This window comes from Macrobrachium nipponense, chromosome 6 (assembly GCF_015104395.2).
Source record: "Macrobrachium nipponense isolate FS-2020 chromosome 6, ASM1510439v2, whole genome shotgun sequence".
Taxonomy (NCBI): Eukaryota; Metazoa; Arthropoda; class Malacostraca; order Decapoda; family Palaemonidae; genus Macrobrachium; species Macrobrachium nipponense.
Window position 1 is genome coordinate 19,938,016 of NC_061108.1, and position 25,053 is coordinate 19,963,068.

The 25,053-nt window shown below is 39.3% G+C and overlaps 1 protein-coding gene across 1 annotated transcript; it reads right to left on the reverse strand.

Annotated features, from left to right (window-relative positions):
* Positions 1-541: 541 nt before the first annotated feature.
* On the reverse strand, positions 542-17,468 carry LOC135216686 (serine/threonine-protein kinase ULK3-like). Its single transcript, XM_064252092.1, has 2 exons — positions 16,396-17,468; positions 542-3,963 (listed from the first exon to the last, which is right to left on the reverse strand). Exons 1-2 carry the CDS (start codon positions 17,304-17,306, stop codon positions 3,405-3,407), a joined length of 1,470 nt encoding a protein of 489 aa, XP_064108162.1. The 5' UTR covers positions 17,307-17,468; the 3' UTR covers positions 542-3,404.
* Between the last annotated feature and the right edge of the window lie 7,585 nt (positions 17,469-25,053).

The following is a 25,053-nucleotide window of genomic DNA, read 5'->3' on the forward strand; positions in this document are numbered from 1 at the left end:
GGAACGTTTCCCCGCATTATTCGCGGAATTTTTCTATGAGAAATATCCACAAATTCATGGTTTTTTTGATCAATGTCATCATAAAATGCACTTTTTGTGATAAAACTATTAAAAAAACCAAGTATAAAAATTTTTAGTGGTTTTTCTTGAGTTTTAACTAACAAAATAGGCTGTTTTTAGCGTTTTTATAGGGGTTCCAAACATTCGCGGGTTCTAACTATTCACGGGGGGGTCTGGTACGCATCCCCCGCGAATACGGGGGGACCACTGTATACTGAAATAAATTTTAACCTCCCAATTTGAACATTTGTGGTACAGTTAAATTATAATAATATACTTCAAAATATTTGAATTATGTACATTACCAACCAATATACTATACAGTACCTGATATGAAAAAAAAAAAAAAAAAAAGGCAAGTATGATACCCATGCTGACATTTCTCATAAAACTTTACATAGAAATTAATCTCAGTGCCTGACAATTTGTAACATCATATAATAATGCTAATTATTTACAAACAAATATTTTTTTATGCATATCAACTATTAGTTACTGCACTATAAAGGTTGGGAAAAAATAAGTGTACATAACAAAGTGCTGTAAATTAATGAACAAACAAATACAGTAACTTCCACTGATGTGCTTATATTATACATTTATAACATAATTAAAAGAATATCTAATAACTAATTCCTACAGAAAATAAAAGTAATTTAAATTCCTATAAATTATTAAAAATATAACATTTCAAAATCAAAATTAATTTTCTCATGACTAAACCATTATTGTACTTTACACTAATCACATGGGCATCCATGCAAACTTCAAACTCCACAGAAGAAGAAAAATAAATACTCCAATGTATTTTGGCAGTCCATGCATCTGGAATTCACTGGCCCACTAGTGGCAGACTGAGTCACTACTTGTGTTGCCTAATCAGTTGCAAGGAATGGAGATTGGGAGCGGGATGGGGTGAATTCCTGGAAATTTATATGTTTACTTTGTAAAACAAAAAATATTTTTTTACATTATACTTGCTTCATCACAATTACTACTTTCTATTAGTCTGAGTAACCAACTAGGTTAATACTTTTGTTGCTGCTGTCCTGCATGATAGCTATATAAAAGCAAGGCCTGGTCGAGCCAAACAAGCTTCTAGAGAGATTGCACATATCCACAAGTTCTAAGGACTAAGATGGGATCAAGACATGAAATGCAATCTTGTTAACATGGCCATGGGCATTACTGTTTGAAATGTTTCCAAGATATCAATATGGATAGTGAGTCTGTTACTGTATATTCTTCACAAGTCTTTCAAGGGGTGAAAACACTAAACCCAAACCAAATGAGATGTTAAAAGATTTATGTTATAGAATGGAAAAGTCAGAAATGTCCCAAAAATGTTGAAAATTCTGTTCAGATACTATTTCAAAATGAGTTATATCAAAACCACTAAAAGTCGTAATTCCATGGTGTGTAGCAAGCTCTCAAAAGTAGTTGCAGAAGTATCTGGGTTACTATTCATAAATCCCAAATGATGTGTTGTTGAAGAGACAAATAATATGTTTGAAGGGGAAAAAGTAGCAGCTGTATGAACATGGAGCTAGGAAAGCCACTGGCACCAACAAGCAGAGTGAGACAAGTGAAGCAGAGGAGGCATATGCTTCAGCTGAGCCATCATATAGAGTATACATTATCAAGCAGATGGTGCAAAATCCACTAGTATACCTGTTGATGCAGCAATGAGACAGTTTGATCCTACATTGCTATTTCTGAAGGCTTAGAGGACTTACACCCAGTGGAAGAATACTGAACCTACGGCCATTGAGACTGAGACTGATTTTTTCTATTTAATGCATGTACATTTCTATTTGATCTATGCCATTGAAATATGGTACTAGTACTTAACAGGAAGATCAAAACTCACTGTTAGGATACTATTCAGTATTACTAAAAGAGTAATAATTTTCTGACAAGCTTAATGGTTTTTGGTGTACATTAAGGTCTTGGCTTACGCCCCACTCGACCTTCCCCATTTCATGATTATGTCTCACAATCTCTGCTAAATTTAGAAAAAAAAACTCTTGTTCTGCCATTTGGAAGAAAATTCAAACTTCGAGCAGAACTATTTAGTGCAGAACGAATGAATAACATCCTCTCGCTCACTATATGCCATCTTGAATTATATTTCATCCACTCTCTCATTTGTGTACCTTTTTGGGTAACTTTTCTGGTTGCATTATGACTACGAAGAAAAACCATCTCCATGAAAGTGAATGTTGACATAATAAAATTATTCTTTCATATGTGTGGCCAGAGTTTTGCTTACCACAGGATCAGGTACTATATGCAAACTGATGGGGTTGGGTTAACACCTCATAATTATAAGAAGGGGAATAAAAAAAAAAAAAAAAAAAAAAAAAAAACTTTTAGTGCTAGGTGTATACAAAATACCAAACACAAAGAATCACTCAGTTTGTCATAAAAAAAGGACAGGTGAAGCTTGGATGAATGGACTACTAAGTGGGACTAGAGGATTTTTTTTCTCTTCTGTGGAATGTCTGAAAGTACACAAGGAAGCACACAGGGTTGCTGTAAAGTAGTAGGTTTGTGGTGAAACAAAACTTCTGTATTTCTCACACTAATGTTGATGAAAAACTAAAGGTTATACTCTTGGACTCCATATAAGTCTGTGAGAAAAATATGTCAATAGTAGCAATGCCCTCAGGATAAGAAAAGAAATTCTCTTATAATATTATATCATACTGAGTCATACTTACACTAAGAAATCCAAGTTTCTCATACCTATGAACTGTACACCTTCAATCAAATTTAAACTGATAAAAACTAGCAAAATCTATTTCCTTCATGAACTACACATTATAATGTAGCAGGATGACTAAATAAACCCATGCTAAAACAGACTTTTATACAGTACATGTATGAGAGAGAGAGAGAGAGAGAGATTTACAATAATTAAAAATAAATCATATTTACTATGATATTTTCAGATCAATCATACAATCTATATATCTTAAACATATCAATATTTTGCAAAGGCCACTTTTATCTTGAAAACATGCTATTAGTATGTCTTGTACTCAACTTTTGTAAAACAATATTAAAGAGGCTGCTGACTACAAAGGAGTGCACCATCAGCATTGCTTTTCTGAAAATTCAACTTTTGTGTTTATGTACAAAAATATACTTTGTATCACAGATACAATATTTTCAATAACAAGGCTGCACATTGAAGAAAACACAAAAATGACATATTAGCTAATATATCACTGCTGACAATTCTAATCATGCCATTAGTATTACCATAACTATGAAAAACTACAAGGCAGTACAAGGTAAAAGACAAAAGAAAGCTTTAAAATGTAACCTATTCCACATATCTACTGAATGCAGCAATTTTTTTCCAAGTCTGTTTCTGGGACATTCTCAGTTTCAGCTGTATGTTTTGGAGATGATCCACCACTGACTAGTTCTTTCAAACATTCTGCCTGAGTCATCCATCTATTTACTTCTTCAGCCAATAATTCTTTTCTACGACCTTTTGGTTCATTTTGTAACAAATCAAGAAGTTTTCCTAGAGCTAAAGTGTATTTCTCTAAAGCTGTGGCATAACTTCCTTCATGGGCATATAACTCACCTGATGCTGCAATTTCCATTGCAGTCTTGATCTGAGGTGTTGTTGCTGTTAACTTGATAAGTTCATCCCTGTTGCCTTTGTACTCTGCAGATGATGCTGCTGCAGATGGAATAGAATCCTGCTTCTGTAACTTTGGAATTCTGGCATTCTTAACAGCTTCACTATTATTATCAACTATCTTCTTCAGCTCTTCAGTTCGATTCAAATACTCACTGATTTTACGTCTTAAAGTGCCTCTCTTTGAAGCATCTGGTTCCACATGGAGGGCAGGTACAAGATACTGAAGAGCTTCACTATAAAACCTGAAAGAATATGCCAAAGATAATGGCTCTGTCTCTACAATTACTATCACTATTCCCTGTAAGTAATACCTCAGCAAGGATTCTGGTTGGATTTTGAAAATAAAACTCAAAATAAATTCTTATTCCTTATGCTGTATAATGGAATTACCCTTCAGCCTGTCCTTTCATTTTGTTGGCATATTTTCTCTTCAAACAGATAAAAAATGAAAAGGAATAATAGGTGACATAGTAATTTCAATTTTTTTACTAAGAATGGCAGGAAAAAATATATCCTGAGGCTAAGAAAGTGAGCAAAGGACCAGACAACAATTGCAAATCTTACAAAGAACAACTAAAAAATGCCAAAGCTTCTTCGGCGCAATTGAGTTTTCTGTTCAGCACACAGTAATACCTTGAGATACAAGTTATAATTCATTCCTGGACTGAGCTCTAAGTCAATCTGTTCATATCTCAATTCAGTTTTTCCCACATAAAATAACTGACAGAAATTTAATCCGATCCGGCCCTTTAAAAACACCCTGCCGGCTACTTCTTAATCCACAGCAACAGAAGCCTCTCCATCTCATTATTTATAATTGTCCGTAACTTAGACATGATAGTTATGCCTTTGGAAGTCTATGTGCTCTTGACAGCATCCATCTGTTTGAGGATTGTACATATCATCGATGTACTCCGCTCATAACTGCATGCCAACTCACTCAAGCAGACACAATGCTCATGTTTCTCAATAATTTCATGCTTCATCTCCAACTTCATCATGCGTTTTTTCTTCTCATTGCCAACCTTACCACTTGCTTTCTTAGGTCCCATCACTTATTACAAAGAATGTTTATAAATACAATGAAAATCACATAAATGACGTAAATACAACACCGGAGATGTGTACGGAAGTCGACAACCATATAAGCGTGCTCGTATCTTGGAATGTTCGTATGTTGGAGCGCTCATATGTTGTGGTATTACTGTATAATGCTGTATGAAATTCCTAGCCGCAGCCCATGAAACTCTCAGCCGTGGCCCATGAAACTTTCAGCCACAGCCCGGTGGTGGCCTATGTTGTTGGCACCTAAAGTGGTGCCGGATGCACGATCATGACTAACTTTAACCTTAAAATATAAACTACTGAGGTTACAGGACTGAAATTTGGTATGTTTGATGATTGGTGGGTGGATGATCAAAGTACCAATTTTCAGCCCTCTAGCCCTCATAGTTTATAAGATCTGAGGGCGGATGAACAGACAAAAAGCCATCTCGACAGAGTTTTTTTAGACAGAGAGAGAGAGAGAGAGGAGATGGTGAAGAGGAGAGCGAATAGAGAGAGACGAGAGAGAGAGAGAGAGAGAGAGGAGAGGGGAGAGAGGGGAGAGAGAGAGCAGATTTTTTTTTGAGGAACTTCCTCTTCTTCTCAGGTATCATGTCGCAAATGAAGAAAATAATGGTGACCAAGGGCGGTCAGCCCTGTTCTGTCCTTGACTAGCAACAGAAATAAAGAGCCTCAAACTTCTGCATGGCATAGGTGAATAGTTACGAACCTACCTCTCCTTGGCTGAATGACAACAGACCAAGGATGATACTGCATGGTTTTGAATTGTGGATTATCCAGGATGTTAATATGCACAGGAGTGAGTTATTCATGGTCCAGGATGGTACTGAGCTTGGAAAACAGTCTTATTGAAAAGCCCTTAACTCTGACAAGACTTTGAACAGTCTGAATCATGTCAGAGCCAGATAATCTGGAGAAGACTTCCAACACCCTGGCAACCAGCGGTGCCAAAACGTAGAAATGTGGCCTCCGATATGGAAGTTTTTACGCACAACATAATCAGGTGCAAAACTTGCATCTTCATTTTATGTGATAAAACTATTGTGGTAAAACTATTATAAAAACCAGGTATAAACATTTTTGGTGGGTTTTTCTTGAGTTTTAACTAACAAAATAGGCAGTTTAAAGCATTTTTATAGGGGTTTCAACTGTTCACGGGGGGGGGGGGGGGGGGGGGGTGGGGGGGGGGGGGGTCTGATACACATCCCCCGCGAATACGGGCGGAACACTGTATACATGGCCCCAGATTTATTGTAGAGAAAGGTTTAACATTGTGTATGAACACCTGTACAGAGCTAATGGTGGCAACTTCTAGGCTTGTTAAGTGTAGTTGTTGTAGCCGGAGAAACAAAAGCAAGTAACCATTTGTTCAAGTATCCCTGAGATACAGAACTACATGCGTATAACAAAAACTCATTAGTTAAAGGACCAAAGAATTACTCATTGATGAAGTAATAGCATGTTGACAAACAACAATACATACAACAAAAATAAATAAACACAAAATCTTCAAAAGCCTAATCGAATTCCATGACTAGTGCAGCAAGGGAGACATCTTGATTCTATGGCAAAAAAAAGTGATGTGTTACTGACAGGTGAGGGGGTGATACCCCATCCCTAACTTACCTGACACCATTAACTAGCACCTTATTACTGAGCTCCCATAACTGAACCAGCTGTTACTAAAGGTAGATCAATACAAGAGGGGAAAATGTGTATCCTTTTAACAAATTTATTTTACCTTCTGGATAAGTTTCCTAAAAGCAGGACTGGGTAGTCACTAAGTCAAAAACTCCAGATATCATCAAAATTGATATTACAATCACAACCATTATATAATTAGGTAAAAGCCTGCATATGAACAACCATAAGCAATAAAAAGTAAAGACTAATTTTTAATAACCTGATAGTCCAAAGACTACTTACTATGTTCTTTTGATCCACCGTGTAACAAAATTTTGACATTTTTCTGTCTTTGATCAGTGAATGTTATTTCCCATTTCCTTTCATCCAGAAAAAGAAGAAAATAATAATTATTCTCGTTAAACTTTGTTTTTTCTGACCTGGGCAGCAATGTTTTGAAACTAACCTACTTTCCCTTGCAATCCAGACAGATTCCACACTAATTTGGTGAAGGAAAAATTTAAAGAGCTTTCTATAAGTTTCCAGAACCTTCAAAAGATTCTAAATGTTCCACAAACTTCTAGAACATTCTGGCAATGTAGATGGCAGCATAAATGCAGGGAATGTCTGCTCAACAGATCAGTTTACTTCTAGCTGTCACAATCAAGAAAATATCAAACAACCTGATTAGAGATCTTGGTCTCACAAAGTCAAATGGTGAGCTTTTGTCGTCGAGACTCAAGCCGCCAACATTTTTCAAGCTTTTTCACAATGCGACCGGTCTGTTTGAGGCAATTGGAATCACCTTTAACCCAAACGAGTGGCAGCTCTTTATCAACAGCTCATGCAGGAGCCTCAAAGCAGTGCTGCTTCATAACGGGAATATGTTTCCATCTCTCCCCCTTGCTCACTTTGTCCAGCTCAAAGAGGAATACAGTGGTGTCAAGATCTTGTTAGATGCCTTGAAATATGAAGAGCACTGTTGGGAGGTTATCGGAGACTAAAATGGTGGCTTTTTTGATGGGTCTCCAAGGCGGGTTTACCAAGTTTCCTTGTTATCTTTGCTTTTGGGACAGCAGGGACACCGTGGTACACTACCTCAAGCGGGACTGGCCACAGTGGACCGAGTTTAACATGGGGAAGAACTACATCAAATGGGAGTCATTGTTGGTGCCCAGAAAAGTACTACTGTTTCCTCCACTTCACTTAAAACTGGGCCTTATGAAACAATTTGTTAGGGCTCTAGATTAGGAGTCCCCAGCTTTCAAGTATGTCCAAGATTTTTTCCCTAAGCTGTCTGCAGCAAAAGTTAAAGCCGGTGTCTTTATCGGTCCACAAATGAAAAAGGTCATGGAATGCAAGAAGTTTCCCAAGAAACTAACTATGATGGAGAAAGAAGTGTGGGACAGCTTTGTCACAGTGGTTCTTGGCTTCTTGGGGAATCATAAAGCTAAAAACTTTGTGGAGCTTGTCGAGACCTTGGTGACAAACTATGACAAGATGGGTTGTAGGATGTCCCTCAAAGTCCATATCCTTGACAATCATCTTGATAAATTTAAGGAGAACATGGGGGTGTACTCCGAGGAGCAAGGTGAGCGCTTCCACCAGGATATATTGGACTTTTAACGCCACTACCAAGAGTCATATAATGAAAACATGATGGGAGACTATATTTGGGGGCTGATTCATGAAAGTAATCTACAGTACGTATAAGTAAGTGTAAATTGCGGAGAACTACTAGGTTCTAATGTTTCTGTTATCTCACTTGTGTAATTCCAGAATAAATAAATGCTATTATTGTATCATATGTCATTTTGTATCTACTTTGTGCAAATCAGAGTTCAAATTTGCCACTTTGTCCCAATGAAAATATGACAAATTTTCTAAGACAATTTGTATTTTTCATAGCTACAAACCTTTGGTCTTAAAAATAGGTTAATTTCTAGCGCCTAGCTAGATCCGATTAAATTGCAGATGAAAACAAATAATCTTGTGAGATCTGCCAATGTGTGCATATATTGGGTGAAGAGTGGACAAGGACCATGCACCCACGCCACCGCGTCAGTCTTTTCTAGACCTTTCTCAGCCTTTACCCAGTTCATTGCCCATTTTGCTTGTGTGTTAGTGTGTGTGTGTGTATGTGCTGTTATTATGGCTTCTTCTGCTCCATCTTGGCCTCGTCAACGTGTGTGCCCCTGAACTCCAGGTTTTCCGTGTTCTCATTTTCTGGCTTCAGCTGCAACCAACCCACACGTCACTTGCAGTAGATGTCGCTCTAACGAATGTACAATAACGAATCCCTGCAAGGAATGTCATGCGTGGCCTAGAGAGCAGTGGAAGTTATTGTATGGTAAGAGGGAGCATCGTGGGGTTTCTACTTCCTTCGTGGGAGGGGTTTTTCTTCTCCTTTTCCCAATGCTTCGTCTTCTGCTGATGTCGCACCCCATACTAGTGTTGTGACTTTGTCCCCTTCGTTTTCTTTCATCGATTTGTCGTTGGAAGTATCGGGAGGCCCTCAGGCTGGTTTATGTAATGTCGCCCCTTCTTCTTCGGGTGTTACTAATTTGATTCCCAAGAGGGAGGCGGCTTTTTTATCAATGTCTTTTATTTCAGAGTTGGAGGCGTCCCTTGGAGGGTTTGCGCTGACGCTCTTCATGGATGCTTGCTAACCACCTCCTCATGCTGTCCAGGCCCTCCCCCCTCCTCCTGGCCTCGTCTTCGAGGGTAGCAGAGGTCAGCTATTTTGTATTGCTCCGCCAGTGATGATGCAGCTTTTTCGGGTCAGAGGGAAGCAGTGGCGTCAGCCCCACTAGTGACGTCACAGGGTCAGTCATTTTGTATCCCTACGCCAATGGTGTCTACTTCCCGTTCAGATTGATGGGTAGCCGTGACGTCATCGCCGCTTATGACGTCACTTCCATCAATGACGTCACTTGCAGTCGTCTCCGCTGCGCTGCCTCACTCGTCTATGTCATCATCGTTTGGTGCCGTGACGTCATCTCTGCCATCCAGTTCGCTGCATCTCCCTTCCATGTCATCAGACCCTTCTCTTGCTGATCCATCTGAGGCTTTATGCTAGGCGGTTCTTAAGACATTGGACTCTGTTTTAGAAGATAAGTTGGCTGCCACGTCGGCAGGGAGAACTGGAAGCAAACGTATTGCATCGCCCCCAACTCCTGCGAAGAGATTGTGGCAGGAGCCGGTGCTGTCTTCCTCTCCTTCTCTCCCATCTCCGCTGCGTCGGTGTATCAAGCGTTGGAAGGCTAAGGACTTTGCCCTTTCTTTGTCTGTGAGTGAAATGCAACACACCCGTGTTACGGAGAGTGTTAGTGTATCTTCCCCTGTGTGATCTGCAGTGGCAGCTTTGCCCTCTACATTGAGTCGCGAGCATGTTGCAACCTCCCTCGTTCATGCACATGTTGCAGGTGCTTCCATTTCTCCTTCTCCAGGCCCTATTTGACGCCGTAACGATCTCAAGGCGCCTATCAAGAGGTCAATGTTGTTAGCACGGAGTTGGTGCAGCAAGAGTGTTTGCCTGCCCTTCTCCCTGGTACTTCCAGGAGTTCGACTCCGAGGGATTCTCATTATATCTCGAGTGTTCAGGATTCCTCAAGGACACACATTCGTACGTCTGCCTGTACGCAGTCATGTTAGAGAGTCATCTGTTGGGAGAGTGCATAGTAATGTCCCTAGTGTTGTGGTTGGTTTGTTGCAAGAGTTGGCGCTTGGATCCAGCCCATACAGGTTAGTTGGTATTACGGGGCTGTTTGGCTGCTGGTTATTCAGTTAATCTACTCGAGGAAGGCGCTTTAGATAAGCCTGCACAACCCTTCTTGTCATCGGTCTCCGTTGCCGGAGCAGGAGGAGGGAGACACCCAAGAGTTTTTTTCTTCTTTTACAGAAGTTGTCTATCTCAATTGTGATTCAACAATATGGAGAGTAAGACTCAGGCTCAGTTGTCTTACACTCCTTCCTGCTTGGAAGCCTTGCTGGGAGCTACACAGGATCCCAAGTCATCGTTTCAACTTCCTTTGTCAGGGCACGGCCAGTCAGCCTTGAATAAGGTTAATGCTTCTGTTTCAGATCGGGGCAGTTCGCTTCACTCTAGGGGCTCTGCCAAGCTGCTACCCCCGCCTCTCACGAGGCATAGGAAGTACTATGCTACGAACTATGCTTTTTTGACGTCGCGTCATCTTAACCCAGACGTCATTCATCTGAAGCCGAGATTGACTTTGGAGCAGGTGAGGTCGGTGGCTCTGTCTTTGTCTCGCACAGGATGCCTCAGCGTTAAGAGTCTACAGCAGTCTCCATGTTGCAGATGGTTTCTTGGCTGGACTTCTGGTCTATGGTCATTGCCAAGGTAGCTTCTGACAGGTCCCCAGAGGGGTTGGTGAGTGCTTCCTCTCTTGCCAGTTTTTTGCAGTCCGGAGGCATGGTGTTTTCGTATCTGGCTCACCTCAGTCTTAATTTATGGGCTATAACCTTCTCCTGATAAGAAGAGATGCAGCTTTATCCAAGGTGGAAGGATCAGTTGACCCTGAGTCCTTGCTGGTATTAAGGAATGGAGATCTTTTGGAATCACAATTTCTGTTCCCTTGGACCGAGCTGGAGGATGCGATAGACCAGCGCCGGGCTGACACCAAGGACAGATTAGTGCACCAGGCTGTGTCTAAGTCAGAGTCTCGTCCTCGGAGACGTCCGGCTCCTCCTCCTCCTCCCCCTGCCCAGCAGCAGTCACGAAGACCGTCGCCTGGTAGACCATCAAGGAGTTCGGTTTTGGCAGGGCCTCTCAGTTTGTCCCAGCCTACATCAGAGGACCAACGTCCCTTTCGCTCCACTCCTTTAAGCCGAAAAAGGGCCCCAGGAGCAGAGGTAAAGGGGGTCATCCATAGGTTAGGCACCTCTCCCTCTCCTATGCCATGGGTGGGGGGGTGCCTGGCGGGCCATTGGGCCAAGTGGCAGATTTATGGGATGGAGAAGTGGGTGGTAGACGTCCTTTGGGTGGGGTGTCTACTACCGTTCGACTTCTCTCCCCCTCTCTCCGACAAGTCGCTGCTCAGGAGGGTGTATCCTCCAGATTCTCTGAAGTTCTTGGCTCTACGGGAGGAAGTGCAGGAGATGTTGGACAAGGATGTGATAGAGGAAGTGGTGTGCCCTTCTCCAGTGTTTACAGTCACATTTTCTTGGTGTCTAAGGCATTGGGAGGTTGGAGACCTGTGATCGACTTATCCACCTTGAATCACTTCATCAGGAAGACAAGGTTGAAGATGGAGACCCGCGTTCAGTGTTGGCAGCTCTGAGGGAAGGCGACTTCATGCTGTCGATAGACTTGAGGGACGCATATTTCCAAATCCCTATTCATCTGACGTCCAGGAAGTTCCTTCGCTTCTCTCTCGGAGACAAGGTCTTCGAGTTCAAAGTCCTGTGCTTCGGGCTGACCACAGCCCCTTAAGTGTTCACTAGGGTCTTCTCTCTCATCTCAAATTAGGCCCATGCTCATGGGATCCGTTTGCTGAGGCACCTCGATGATTGGTTGGTCTTGGCAGGTTCCAGGGAGAAGCTATTGCAGGACAGAGATCGTCTGCTTCGGTTTTGTCTGGAACTGGGCATCGTGGTCAACCAGGAAAAGTCAAACCTCATACCCAGTCAAAGGATTCTCTACCTGGGTTTCATAAATATCATTATCCTGGACACAAAAGCAAAATTAAAAATGAATATGAGTATTTTTTCATGTCTCTAACCAAGGACAAAACCTTTGTTACACAGTGAATTACCAACAGTAACATAATAATATTTAACATTTTCCTTCACTTATTGCTGTATATGGTCCAGTACCTAAGTACAGTGGTACCTCGAGATACGAAATTAATCGGTTCCGAGGCGGCCTTCGTATTATGAGCTTTTCGTATCTTGGACCACATTTTACATGTAAAATGGCTAATCCGTTCCAAACCCCCAAAAATAACCCAGCAAATTTCATAATAAAGCTAAATTGACCTATAAACAATGAAATACTACAACAATTTGGACCATTCAATACCCAACTTAATACGTACTGCTAATACGTACACCTGTAAATAAAGTGTATTAGTGTACATGGTATACAAGAAATACTGTACGTACATACGTACATATGTAGTAAAATGTGGAAGCTTACCTTTCGAGTGAGGCCATCTCCGAAAGTGGCGACAGAGGAGGAGGACACACGGCAGATACGTACGTACACTCAACTTTACGAAACACATAAAAAAATGTAAGGAAAACATAAAATAAACTTTACAAAACACATTAACAAAACTGTACCACTTAATTTTACAAAAAAACTTAAAATTAAAATTTTTATTTTGTCTTTTTTTTATTTTTACATTTTTTTGCTTTTTCACCACTTTCAACTTTCTGGTTTTTAGTAGTATGACTTGGTTCTTCCTTTTTGATTACTATTCCTACTAAAGGCCTCTTTAAAAAATAACTATCTAAGGAAGATTGCTTCTGCCTACTTTTCACAATGTTCCTGAAACGACTCAGGCAAATGTCACTGAACTGTGCAAGCATACGACATTGTAATCCTTTTCAGGGTGTCTCTTTTCTACGAATGATTGCACCTTATGAAAAGCAGCTAGAGCATCCTTAATTTCTGCCGTTGTCATAGAGTCGTCGTCCTCCTCCTCGCCGCTGCTAGAGAACTCCTCTTGAACGACATTATGTTGCATGGCCTCCAACTCCTTCAGGTCATCCGTCGTAAGCTCCTCTTGGTGCTCCTCGAGAAGGTCATTGATGTCGTCCTTGTCGACGACCAGCCCCATGGACTTGCCGAGTGCAACGATCTCTTCAAGATCTGGTTGCGAAACAGTTTCAGGATCGTCAACTGTTCCTGAATCTGCAGCACCAGCTTCGCCCACATCAAATCCCACGAAGTCTCAGGCGGATACGGCATCAGGCCAGAATTTCCTCCATGAGGAATTCAAGGTTCGCCTCGAAACCTCCTGCCAAGCTTGGTCGATGAGTCGGATGCATATTACAATATCGAAATGCTCCTTCCAAAATTCACGCAAGGTGAGGTTTGTGGTATCGGTGATGTCGAAACATCTCTTGAAAAGATGTTTCGTATACAGCTTCTTGAAGTTTGATATCACTTGCTGGTCCATGGACTGGAGGAGAGGGGTGGTGTTAGGCGGAAGATAAAGAACCTTGATGAAGGAATACTCCCTAGGATATCTTTCACGAGGCCAGGAGGGTGAGCAGGGGCATTGTCCAACACCAGCAGGCATTTCAGAGGGAGGCACTTCTCTTCCAAGAATTTCTTCACTGTCGGGCCGAAACACAGACTTACCCACTCCGTGAACAAAAGCCTCATTACCCTGGCTTTCGCATTAGCCCTCCACATCACTGGAAGCTTCTCCTTAAGCATATTGTGGGCTTTGAAGGCTTGAGGAGTCTCAGAATGATAGACAAGTAGGGGTTTCACCTTGCAATCCCCACTGGCGTTGGAACAAAGTGCGAGCGTAAGCCTGTCTTTCATAGGCTTATGCCCAGGTAGCTTCTTCTCTTCCTGCGTGATGTACGTCCGACGAGGCATTTTTTTCCAAAAAAAGGCGAGTCTTATCACAGTTAAAGACTTGCTGAGAACTGTAGCCTTCCTTCATCATCATCTCGTCGAACGTCTTTTTAAAGGCTTCAGCCGCTTTCGTGTCCGAGCTGGCCGCCACCCCATGCCACACTACCGAATGAATGCCAGTCTGTTTACGGAATTTCTCGAACCACCCAAGTGAAGCCTTGAGGTCTGGGGTTGGCGTTGATGTCCCTTCTCTTCCGTCGTCTTCATCCTGGGCAATCAAATCACCGAAAATAGCGCTGGCGCCTTGTGGGAGATTGCCATCTCAGTTATCGTATCGCCAGCGATTCCTTTGTCTTTTATCCAGACAAGAAGAAGACATTCCATTTCATCGTGCATGTGGGTCCTCTTGCTGGACAAAATAGTAACGCCCTTGGAAGGTGTAGCTGTTTTGATCACATCCTTCTGCTAAGGATGGTGCCTATTGTCGACAGATTTCAGCCGTATTCCTTGGCGATCACACTCAATCGCATACCAGCTTCGTACTTCTTGATAATCTCCATCTTCGACTCCAAAGAGAGCATCCTCTTCTCTCTGTGAATTTCAACTTTCTTGGGACCCATGACTACGTATATACTGTATGTAATTATGTTATGTAGTACGTATACGTATGTAGTAAAGTTCTCACACAACACGATAAAGTATACTACAACGAAATCACTAACGAATTTACGTTAATAAACGAAATTGCTAGAACGAACGAATACCGCGTGCTTACGATACCGATGATGCCGTATCGGTGGTCCGGGCGAATCTCGGACTTTATAGCAAAAACCTTTCGTATCTTAAACAATTTTCGTAAGTAGAGCCGTAAAATTTTTCGTATTTGCTTTCGTATCTCGAATTTTTCGTAAGTTGAGCCTTTCGTATCTCGAGGTACCACTGTATATAAGAGATCAAAGTCAAGGAATGCTTGGCAAACTGCAAGGGCCTAAGTTAGGCATTTGTGACACAAACAAGTGTAGCTAATATGTACAGGTAAGGCACCTGACTCACTAATGATATAGTCATAGGATGGTTTAGACAATGTTAATTATTTTTAAAACTAAATCATCACTTATGGGATTAGTAATTTAATCTGCAATTGCCAGTATGGGTGGAACTGCTGTTCTTACTCTAATTAAACAGAATGTATTTTATAATGTCATGTGAAAAAAACTTAATATGGTTCAAACCATGGTCAAAATAGCCTTATAGCTATACCCATTCAAATAGAGTACCTAATAACCCAAGTGTACTGTATATTCAAGCTTTTAAGTTTGTCTACTAGAAAAGTGGGGATTTCCATTATGCTACCAGATGTCAAAATAGAGCAAAGTACATAATACAAAAAGGAATATGGATGACCTCAGATATGACAATGCCTTTTATACTCTTTTGACAATCTTAATGGAAGTAAATGTTATCTTACTCAATATCAAAACATATTAAAATACAATATGATGTTCACTGAGCAATGAATGTTATATTTGCAATGCAATCTTTAATAAATTGAACTCACATGTAATGTAAACTTTATACACCTTAAAAGCGCATATAGCATAGTCTGGGCCATGACAATTGTAGTAAACAGCCTACCTCAACTTATATGCAGATAGTGACTAAGTATGCTGCTTAAAATTTTTCCACTATTTATTCATGTGTACATATGCCACAGGAGACACTCACAGCCTAACTATGGAATTCTAAAATTGTGTTAAGCTATGGTCAAATAAGTAACACCAATACATCACATACTTTTAAACTGGCTAAATAACTCAGCCTCGGCATACTTAACCTAATATAATAACATAGCAGGCCTGTACCGAGGGGGAGTGTCGGGGGGTCGAACGACCCCCTCACCAAAATTTCTGGAAGTCCATATTTTCTGTGACAATCCTTTTCATTGAACTGTACTTACATAGTAATAAATAACAATATTTTATTTTTATTGCAAGTTTTTTATATAGGTATATTTTGTTATTAAACATAAACATCATTCTTTAGTATAGTAGGAAATATAAGAGTGATAATAGGAATATGGTATAGGCCACAATATTTGTGAGTGATTTTAAGTAGTACTTTTAATAAATCTAATCGGGTAGAAGTGCATAGAACGTATACCCAATTTTTCTTCTTAATACAACTAAAAAACATTTTCAAGTATTTCATCTTGTATATACCTATACATATATGCAATGACATTTTTAGAAGAAAGGGTTCAGTTTTGGGAAAAACAAGCCCCCCCCAAAAAAAAAACTCTGGGTAGGGGCCTGCATAGCCTGCAATGCACTTCAAGATCAGCCTGTAGGCTATGAATATTGGTATACCTATGTTCAAATTTAGCCTATTTTCCTAGTGACTTCTAAAATGGAATGAAAAATATGGCAAATACCTGAAAGCCTGTTCATATTCTTGACAGGTGTCATGATTCACTGCAGTTGTCAGAAGTTCAGTAGCTTTGGCAATGCTGTTTGGTCCTGGCTTGTGGTCAAGATCAACAAAAGAATGCTTGAAAAATGCATCAAAATCAATCCTCTTCTCTACATCCCTTTCAAGACACCTCTGCAACAGATCTCTGCATTCCATCGATATATTAGTTCCGTATGGAACTTCGATAGGCTTCTCTTTTTTTATCTTTTCTATCAGTTCTTCCATTGTCTTTGATGAATATGGAGCTTTTCCAAACAGACACTCATAAAGAATGACACCAACAGACCAAAGGTCAACCTTGGCATCGTACTGCCGCTTTAAAACAATCTCTGGTGCCATGTAGAGTGGGCTACCCTTAATTGTACTGTTGGTATCATCCTCAGGCATCAGCTGAGCAAGACCAAAATCACCAATTTTAAGGATGGGTGTACGACGAGATTTCAGGAATATATTGGATGGTTTCAAGTCTAAGTGGCTGACGTTTTCCTCTCTCATGTATTTGAGTGCTGAAGCGAGCTGCTGGAGAAACCTCTGACAAACAGCCTCTGGCAGTCTCTGTCGCGACCTGACAAAGTGAGACAAATCGCCACCACTGCAGTACTCCATTATGATATAAATATATTTATCATCCCACACAAAGTCTTTCATTTCCACAATATGGTCATGCTTAAGCCTTTTCAAGATACCAATTTCCGAGATAAGGTTGTCAAGGGCAGATTTTGACAAGTTGGATTTCAGAACACACTTCACAGCGACAACTTCTCGGACTGTTCCTTTTCTATAGGCTTTGTAAACATCTGCATAACTACCAGAGCCTATTTTCTCCGCTAAAATATAGTTGGGTACCTTAGGACCGCCACCAGACGATGCCATTGCAAGTCAGTTTCAGTGATTTCACTTCCTACTACGAGCTACCGACCTTCTATACCTATTACCGAAGTGACAAGTTTTTCGTCCTATTTGTTTACATCTGTCATAGATATCAAGTAGAATCTAGACGCACCACTACAATTTCCAATGTTGAAAGAACTTTGCAGCCATTTTGTTTTATATTCCGTACTTCCATTCATGTACGATATTTGTAATTTTGTAGCTAAAATGTTCTGATGTTCATGTCTCTTATAAGCATGAGTCAATATTCCAAGAATTCAGTAATAGAAGACAACTCATGAATGATACGAGGCATTAAGCTGTCTTCCTCTTAAGCGATTTGACTGAAGAATTAATATCTAAAGTACTATTTGCTTCCCATGTGCTGGTGGCCTGTTACTGCAACGTTAGATGTAAGAGATGGACACTCTAGTTACGTAATTAACAAAAGGAAAGCAAAACCCCCATTAGAAACTGATATCTCTATGATATATGTATCATTCGTATCATAATAATTGATAGTCTGCTCTCAGGCACCTTTGCCTTCGTCTCCTCGGTCAAATTCACATGACAATTGAGGCCAAATATGCATAAGCAAGGTTCATATCTGTATCTTTACATTTACAGCAAGCTCATTTATTCATGCTAAACTGGTATCAACAAACAGGCAACCTGATTACACTTTTCAGTCCAAACCTGGGAGAGAAAAAATAGTGAAAGTGGAGGAAAGATCTTAGTGGTCTAACTCGAAGGAACGAGAGGACTAAGGATTAAATAAAACAAAGAGTAATAATACCAGAAAGGTATTAACAATATTACCGGTAGACAGAAGACTTGCACTGAGATATAAGCTCTTTTTTTTTCACCCCCACGTACTTCACAGCGAATGTTTTCATTTTTCTTTTAAAGGCACTTTTTAATTCTGGCATATTTAGTCGCGTCTTCATCATCATCACCGCCTCTCCTATACTTAAGTCATCTATACATTTCTTTCTACCTCTCTTTGGTGAATCACAGCTAGGTCATCGCTCATTTTTTCATATATATTTTTTCTTTTTCGTTTTCTTTTGGAACCCTATTGTTTATTTTCCTCTTCAGATTTTGCTTTGTTTACCCTTTTATTTCTTCTACATTAGCTCTGTACTTCCCAGCAGTCTTTATAAGGGTTCCTTCTTTGATCTTCTGCTGCCTTCTTCACTAACTTCTCACTATCTGCTGGCATGATGATGACGAACAATATTCCTTTCTTTTATATTCTACTCTGCTTTCAGTACTTCTGTTTCAACTATCAGCCCCCAATATGGCGTATAGATGTTGGTTGTTCCAAAATTTCTTGCATGATTCTGTATTGTGTCACCCTCGAATTCCTATCCAATTCCTCTATTCTCCCCTAATTAGTCTCCACAGTGGCAGAGATAGTAGGGATAGGGACCGCCATAGTTCTATATATTTCATTTCTTACTTCTAAGCCCATGTCCCCTACCTTTCCAACGTTTCCACGTTCAACAATTACGTGGGTCATGAATCTAATTTTTCCCTGTCACCTACGAAACAGTGGGCGTAATAGAACCGTCAGTACGAAAGAATTAGAGAAGTTTTAAGGAAAGGGTTATTAATTAGATGATAGGTAAACTGAAAAGGTAAACAGAAAAAGGTATACCTATTTTTAGGAGCGATATTTTAGACCGGGTTGGACAAGATCAATACGAAGCTTTAATAGTAAGACGAGAACTTTAATACTGAAACAGTCGCATAATAGAAACATTTACCCAAAGGATATTATCAAGAAAATAAAAGCTAACTTGATCAACCCAAATGTTATAGGAATAGTAAGCCTGGGTTTCATTTTCGTCAATCGACATATAAGAACTGGATTGGAATACAGGTGGTGGAATAAAGAGAAACTTCTCAAGGTCAGACCAACGGAAGCGTAATGCAAGATTGAGTGTGAACAACAGGATGTACCAGTCGGGTGAAGACAGATGTAAATGGAAGGTTGAGTCATTGTCAAACTCTTGAGCAGAACTCGAGTTTGACCAGATAAGGGCGATGATAGAGAGGAGTAAATGCATGAAATAGCACAAAATACAAATGAAATTAATTAAAAAGAAGTCGTCTCAACATTATAGTGTGAAAATATAAAACCAAATCTTAATGAAATGGACCAAAATGTTTAAGATATTAATTTAAGAATGAAAATTAACAATGCCAAATGCAGTGCCATCCATTCTCCTTCTCTATAAAAGGTCAAGTTTTTTTTTAGTAAACTTTCTACGAGCATGATTTAAGGCTCTAAAACAAATTTGTCCCACAGGAAAAATATCTATATTAAACCTATAGACGGTTGTCAGCAATTCCCAGTAACTTTGTTGACATCATTTGTACCGTTTATTAGTTTCAGTATCAAATATGGCCTCTTTTTTAAAAAAAATCAAGGTTTGTTAAATCTAATGTAATGAAATAAGACTTTCAACTTTCTAGCAATGCTCTCCACACAGATGAGGGTTGGTTTGCCATGGCACACTAAGAAAAATTAGAAACTTTTTATTGGTGATTAGATAGAATCTCATAAAATTAGTTCCCGAAGCTTCTTCATCGAACAGTATATTATAAGTAAGAAATGGGGACAGAAGAGGGGATATTCAGTAGAATGAAAAGATGAGGAAATAAAGAAAATGGGAGGTATAAAAAAAAAGGAAGCAAGAGGTAGATAGTAAGCGAAATTTAGAAAATTAAAATTATAGAAGACAGATGCAAGCATCTGTTACACTTCCTATATTTCACCGTTTTCGTCACTCCTGAATTAATAAGAGAGGAGAATGTGATGATTTGGCGAAACTAAGTGACAGACAATAATGGCAGAAAGATTATTAAGCACTGACAACACTTAAACAGATACGAAGCTAAGCGAAAATACAAGATTTTTTTCACATGCCCTCGCTAAAATTTTTTTACTTTCAGTGATATGAAATATATTATGTTTCCACACGGCGCCTTCTACATCTTGCACACGACACGCTTCTGACTCTAATCAACACAGCATGTGTTAGCCTAAGGCAAATTTTCCCTCAGAACTCGAAGTGAAAGCAAAAATACGCTGTTATCAGAGCCACGAATATTACCTTGATGATGATAGCGTCGGTTTGGTTTTGCATCGTCGATTGCTTAATTGTCGATAAGGAAGTACGTGGAAGAAACTGCAAGCATTTGCAAATAAATGTTCAATTGAGCAAATACCTGAATATAATTATATTTACGTTAAACTGTGTAAAATTGTCTTTAACATCAAGAGGCTTTGACGCAGACATCGTGCGAAACACTTTCTGTGGAAAAGGAACTTATTACAACTGTGATTCTACGTGAAATGTTGACATGACATACCCTTCAAGAACTGGAATTGGAAGGAAAAGTGCTCATGTATTTTGAAGCAAAATAGTAACTTTCCCTTAATTAATCCGGACACGTCGTAAGCACAGGCGTAATTTAGTACAGTTGGTGGGATAAAAGGTTTATAAGGCATGCAATTTTGTACGAGTGAATATTAGCAAGTACTCATCCATCCTTCTTAACCAACCTTTTCTATGTTGTTCTATGGATGAATTGCAGTGGTTTAACTGCCATAACATTCTGTTGCACCGTAACTGACACACTGTTTTCATCTGTTAGATTGTAGATAAAAGCAATAGTAAGAAAATTAGAGAGAAAAAAATCCTCTATGCTGAGGAAGTAGTGCGTTACTTGCTATACAAAGCATCAGCATTTTAAATTCTTTTGAGATATCACTGCATAGTTTTCCTGGAAGTACCAAGCAGGCAAATATTTTTGACCCTTTGAACTAGCAGGCTAATTCCAAAAAACGGGGTCAGCGCCTGCATTTCTTTAATGAGGATACCAATTATATAAACACACACACACACACACACACACACACACACACACACACACACACACACACACATATATATATATATATATATATATATATATATATATATATATATATAAGTATATATATACATATTTATTATACATATAATATGGTATACCTTTCATGTACTTAAACTGAAAGAATATACTGGAGAATGGAAGGAACATATATTATATATATATATATATATATATATTATATATATATATATATATTATAATATAATAAAGATACCTTTCATGTACTTAAACTGAAAGAATATACTGTAGAATGGAAGGAAAACAAAATGATGTTAAGTGTAATAAATTTTTTTCCAAGTTAGTCATTCTTCATTTCAAAAGGAACTGTAACCTCCTATGGTCACTACCAAACTTTTCAACTACCTTTGGAAGAGTCAAAAGAATGAGTAATTTCTTTTCCAGGATTTCAAGGGGCGTGGGATAGGGGGAGAAGTATCCCCCGCCCTCGTCCCTGCGTACCGCCGCCCATGGTGTGTAGCCATACAATAAGAAAAAATAGAGTAATATAAAAGGGACAGTCTGTGGTAGCATGCGTCCCATTTAGACTTACGGGACCAAGTACACTGAGTGTACCAAGACTGCATATATACTCTATAGGCAGGTCAGGAACGAGAGGGGTTGGCTCTGTGGAATTACCTGCAGGGTATCATCTCTACCCTAAAAGACTTTGCATGCTGACCTGAGGCTTGAGCCATGTTATCTTTATTCTGGGTATTTTATAGGTCAGTAATGAATGGGTGAACCTCCTGTGTAGTAAACATCTACAACTTCATACACCTACAAGGAAGGCTCATCTGTTGTGCGCCAGACTTCCCAATGCGCACTGAATGAGTCACATTCATCTTGCATACACTACTGTACCTACAGCTTAGGAATGAAACCCTTTTCTTTCCAATGCATCTGTCACCCCATCTATCTATTAATTCTTTGTCTACCTCTTTTCTCTCATAATAGTAAATCCAAATAATGTCGCCCCTGAACACCTTAATAGTTATGTTGATCTTAGGTCGCCTTTTGAATAAGTCAGAAGTTATAATTTCTGGAGCAGTGCATAAAATGCTCACAGGTGAAGGCTACATCCCGACAGTATATGGAACACTCAGTACTCAGGTCGTCTATAATTCTAATATAAAGTATAAAAGATTTGGTTTCATTTATTCCAGCAGTGAGGAGGAACCAACTTTAACCTAAGAATCATTGGTTTTAGAGATACCCTCAGGAATGAAAATACATTGCATTACAGCATCTCTGTTGTAATCGTATCAATTCTCGGGGCCTTTCTGTTCTTCAACTCCTTCATTGCCTTCCTAATATTCTTAACAGTCACTTCCACAAGCAATAGATCTCATTCAAAGGAATTTGTATTGTCATTCTTTTGGTCTGGTTTATAGTTGTGGCTGGTTGAACTGTGCTTTCAACCTTCCACTTTACCTCTTCCACTCTTGGCGTCATTCAACTCTGTCGTTACTACTCATATTCAACAGAGCTTCAGAGTACTCGTTCCAGTAACTCAGGATTGTATTCACTTCAAGCAGCATCACTTCATCTGAATTTATATATATATATATGTATATATATATATATATATATATATATATATATATATATATATATATATATATATATATATATATATAATTTTGATCATTAACATCTCTCTGCAGTTACAGAACTTATTTTTCCTGAAGTACTTGCTCACACTCACCCCTCTTTTGAAATTACCTGTCTTAATTTCGTTCAGCGTCTTATAAGAGAATGGTTTGTACTCAGTGGAAGACAATAATCATGAGTTCAAAGGATAATGAAAGATATTCAGCAGATAAGGAATCGTTACCATTGTCTTTCACGTTGACTTGCAAAATGCAGATGAAATTCCCTGCCCTGTGGCTGGCTGTCATCGCTCGCGCAAACATCCCATCCTCTCAAACAATAAAACCCCGCACCGAGAAAAGATTTCATTTTTTCAAGATGTAACCTGACATTTTAGAAATCTATATAAAAAAAGATGATAAATCATAGAAATTCCTTTAGGCAACAAGTTTACGGTAAAAGATGTTTACAGCTGTCACAGACACAAGAGGATGATGCAGAAAAAAGTAATAGAATTTTGTATGCATCCCAATATTGATATCAATGAGGAATAAAGTATGTGGAAATTAAAATTGGACCCTTGAAACTATATTAGGGTAAGCTGTATTAAATATATATGAAAAATGTTAACAGCAGTAAGAGGTTTTGTTTTCATGGAAAATATAAACACAATAATGATTCTGAAAGGGAGGATTTGAATGCCGGTTGTCAACAGAATGTATTGCTCCCTTCACTGAACCTACTGTCTTATTTTATCGTTTTCCCTTTGAATTGTTCCTTCAGCGCTATTTTTATCGTCTTTCTCTCTTGAGTATTCGGTTACACCTGCCACGCCAATTATACTCCAATCTCTCAATTCCGTTATATTTCCCTACTTTCTGTGTTTTCTGAGGTTTGTCAGCGCTCGTTGTCATTTCGTGCTCTGGAACAGTGTCATTTGAAGATAAGACAATCATCGTCGTTAACGAACCTGAAAATACACCTGATTAGAAGTACAATGATCACAGCACAGCTATCTAGGGATGACGAGAGTATTCTCGTCCCATCGGAAAGAATTCACGAGTTTTGCATCGATTTCAGTTTCCATTTTCACAGCAAAAGAGTAACTTGCGGAGAGCGCGTAGTAGGTACGTCCTTTCAGGGCCAAGCTCCTTTAGCCCTTAATTTTAGACTTACTCGTTATTCAAATTTCTTTCGTTAATCATTTATTGACTTTTTTTTATCTAGTTAGACAGTCAGTTAGTCAGTTAATACAATTTCTTTCACTGTTATCATTTTCAAAGCTGTGGGAATCAGTGGTCGATTCCGCCTGATTCGCACGAACACTGTGATTTGTAAAGCTGAAGTTTTGAATAATAATTTTAGTTGGTTGTTTTTAAACCTTCCGGTTAATGATTATTCACAAGGGTGCAATCAGTCTATATTTAAATAAACATTCTAACTCTTCTATAACCAAGATTAAAATTTCCTATGATTTCTCTTGTTATGTCCCTCAGTTTAGTGAAGTCATTGTTGTACGGAATCTTCCAATGCCTGACGAGAATATATGGCCTTATGCCAGCACGGGCTCTTGATTTCAGTAAGAACCTAAATGTTAGGGACAGGATAACTCGCCCAATCAATGACTTTACCTAACATAAGGTGTCTGTATAACTGATTCACTTAAGGTAGATTCTCGGATGAGCCTTATTCTTACGAGACGTTTGTTTGGTGGCTGCTGATTGGCTGGTACCGGGAGGTAGGCAGCTCCCAGCCAATCAGCGCGCCAAACTAACGTCTCGTAGGCATAGGGCTCACTCAAGAATCTACCTTAAGTGAACCAGTTATAGAAGTATTTATGAAGCAGGTATGGTTCAATGAACTCGCTGCGGGTTCTTTGCTTTATCCGTTCACTTTTGTCAGCTGTTTTATTATTTCATTGCATACTTACATTTCCAATCTTTTACACTTGATTTTAGTCCTCTGATAGCTTCTACCTCTTTCTCTTCCCAGTCAACGTTTGCACTTTAATTCTACATATAAAGGAGAGTAGGTTTAACATTCCTGTCATACATTCCTATTACTATTTTTGTACGCAGTTCCAAATACTGTTTGTACATAGTCCTCTTCTCTTTCGAGCCTTTTTATATATATTACTTCTTCATATATTTTTTGACACGCTTTTTTCCGTTTTTACTTTTGTATACAGACTACCAATGTTACACGCACTCAT

What these genes read in the sequence shown, in the direction of transcription:
- LOC135216686 (XM_064252092.1), bottom strand. Translation starts at nt 17,306, where the DNA reads ATGGCATCGTCTGGTGGCGGTCCTAAGGTACCCAACTATATTTTAGCG. An exon ending in GAATATGAACAGGCTTTCAG is followed by an intron (nt 3,964 to 16,395) that starts GTATTTGCCATA and finishes ATATTCTTTCAG; the next exon opens with GTTTTATAGTGAAGCTCTTC.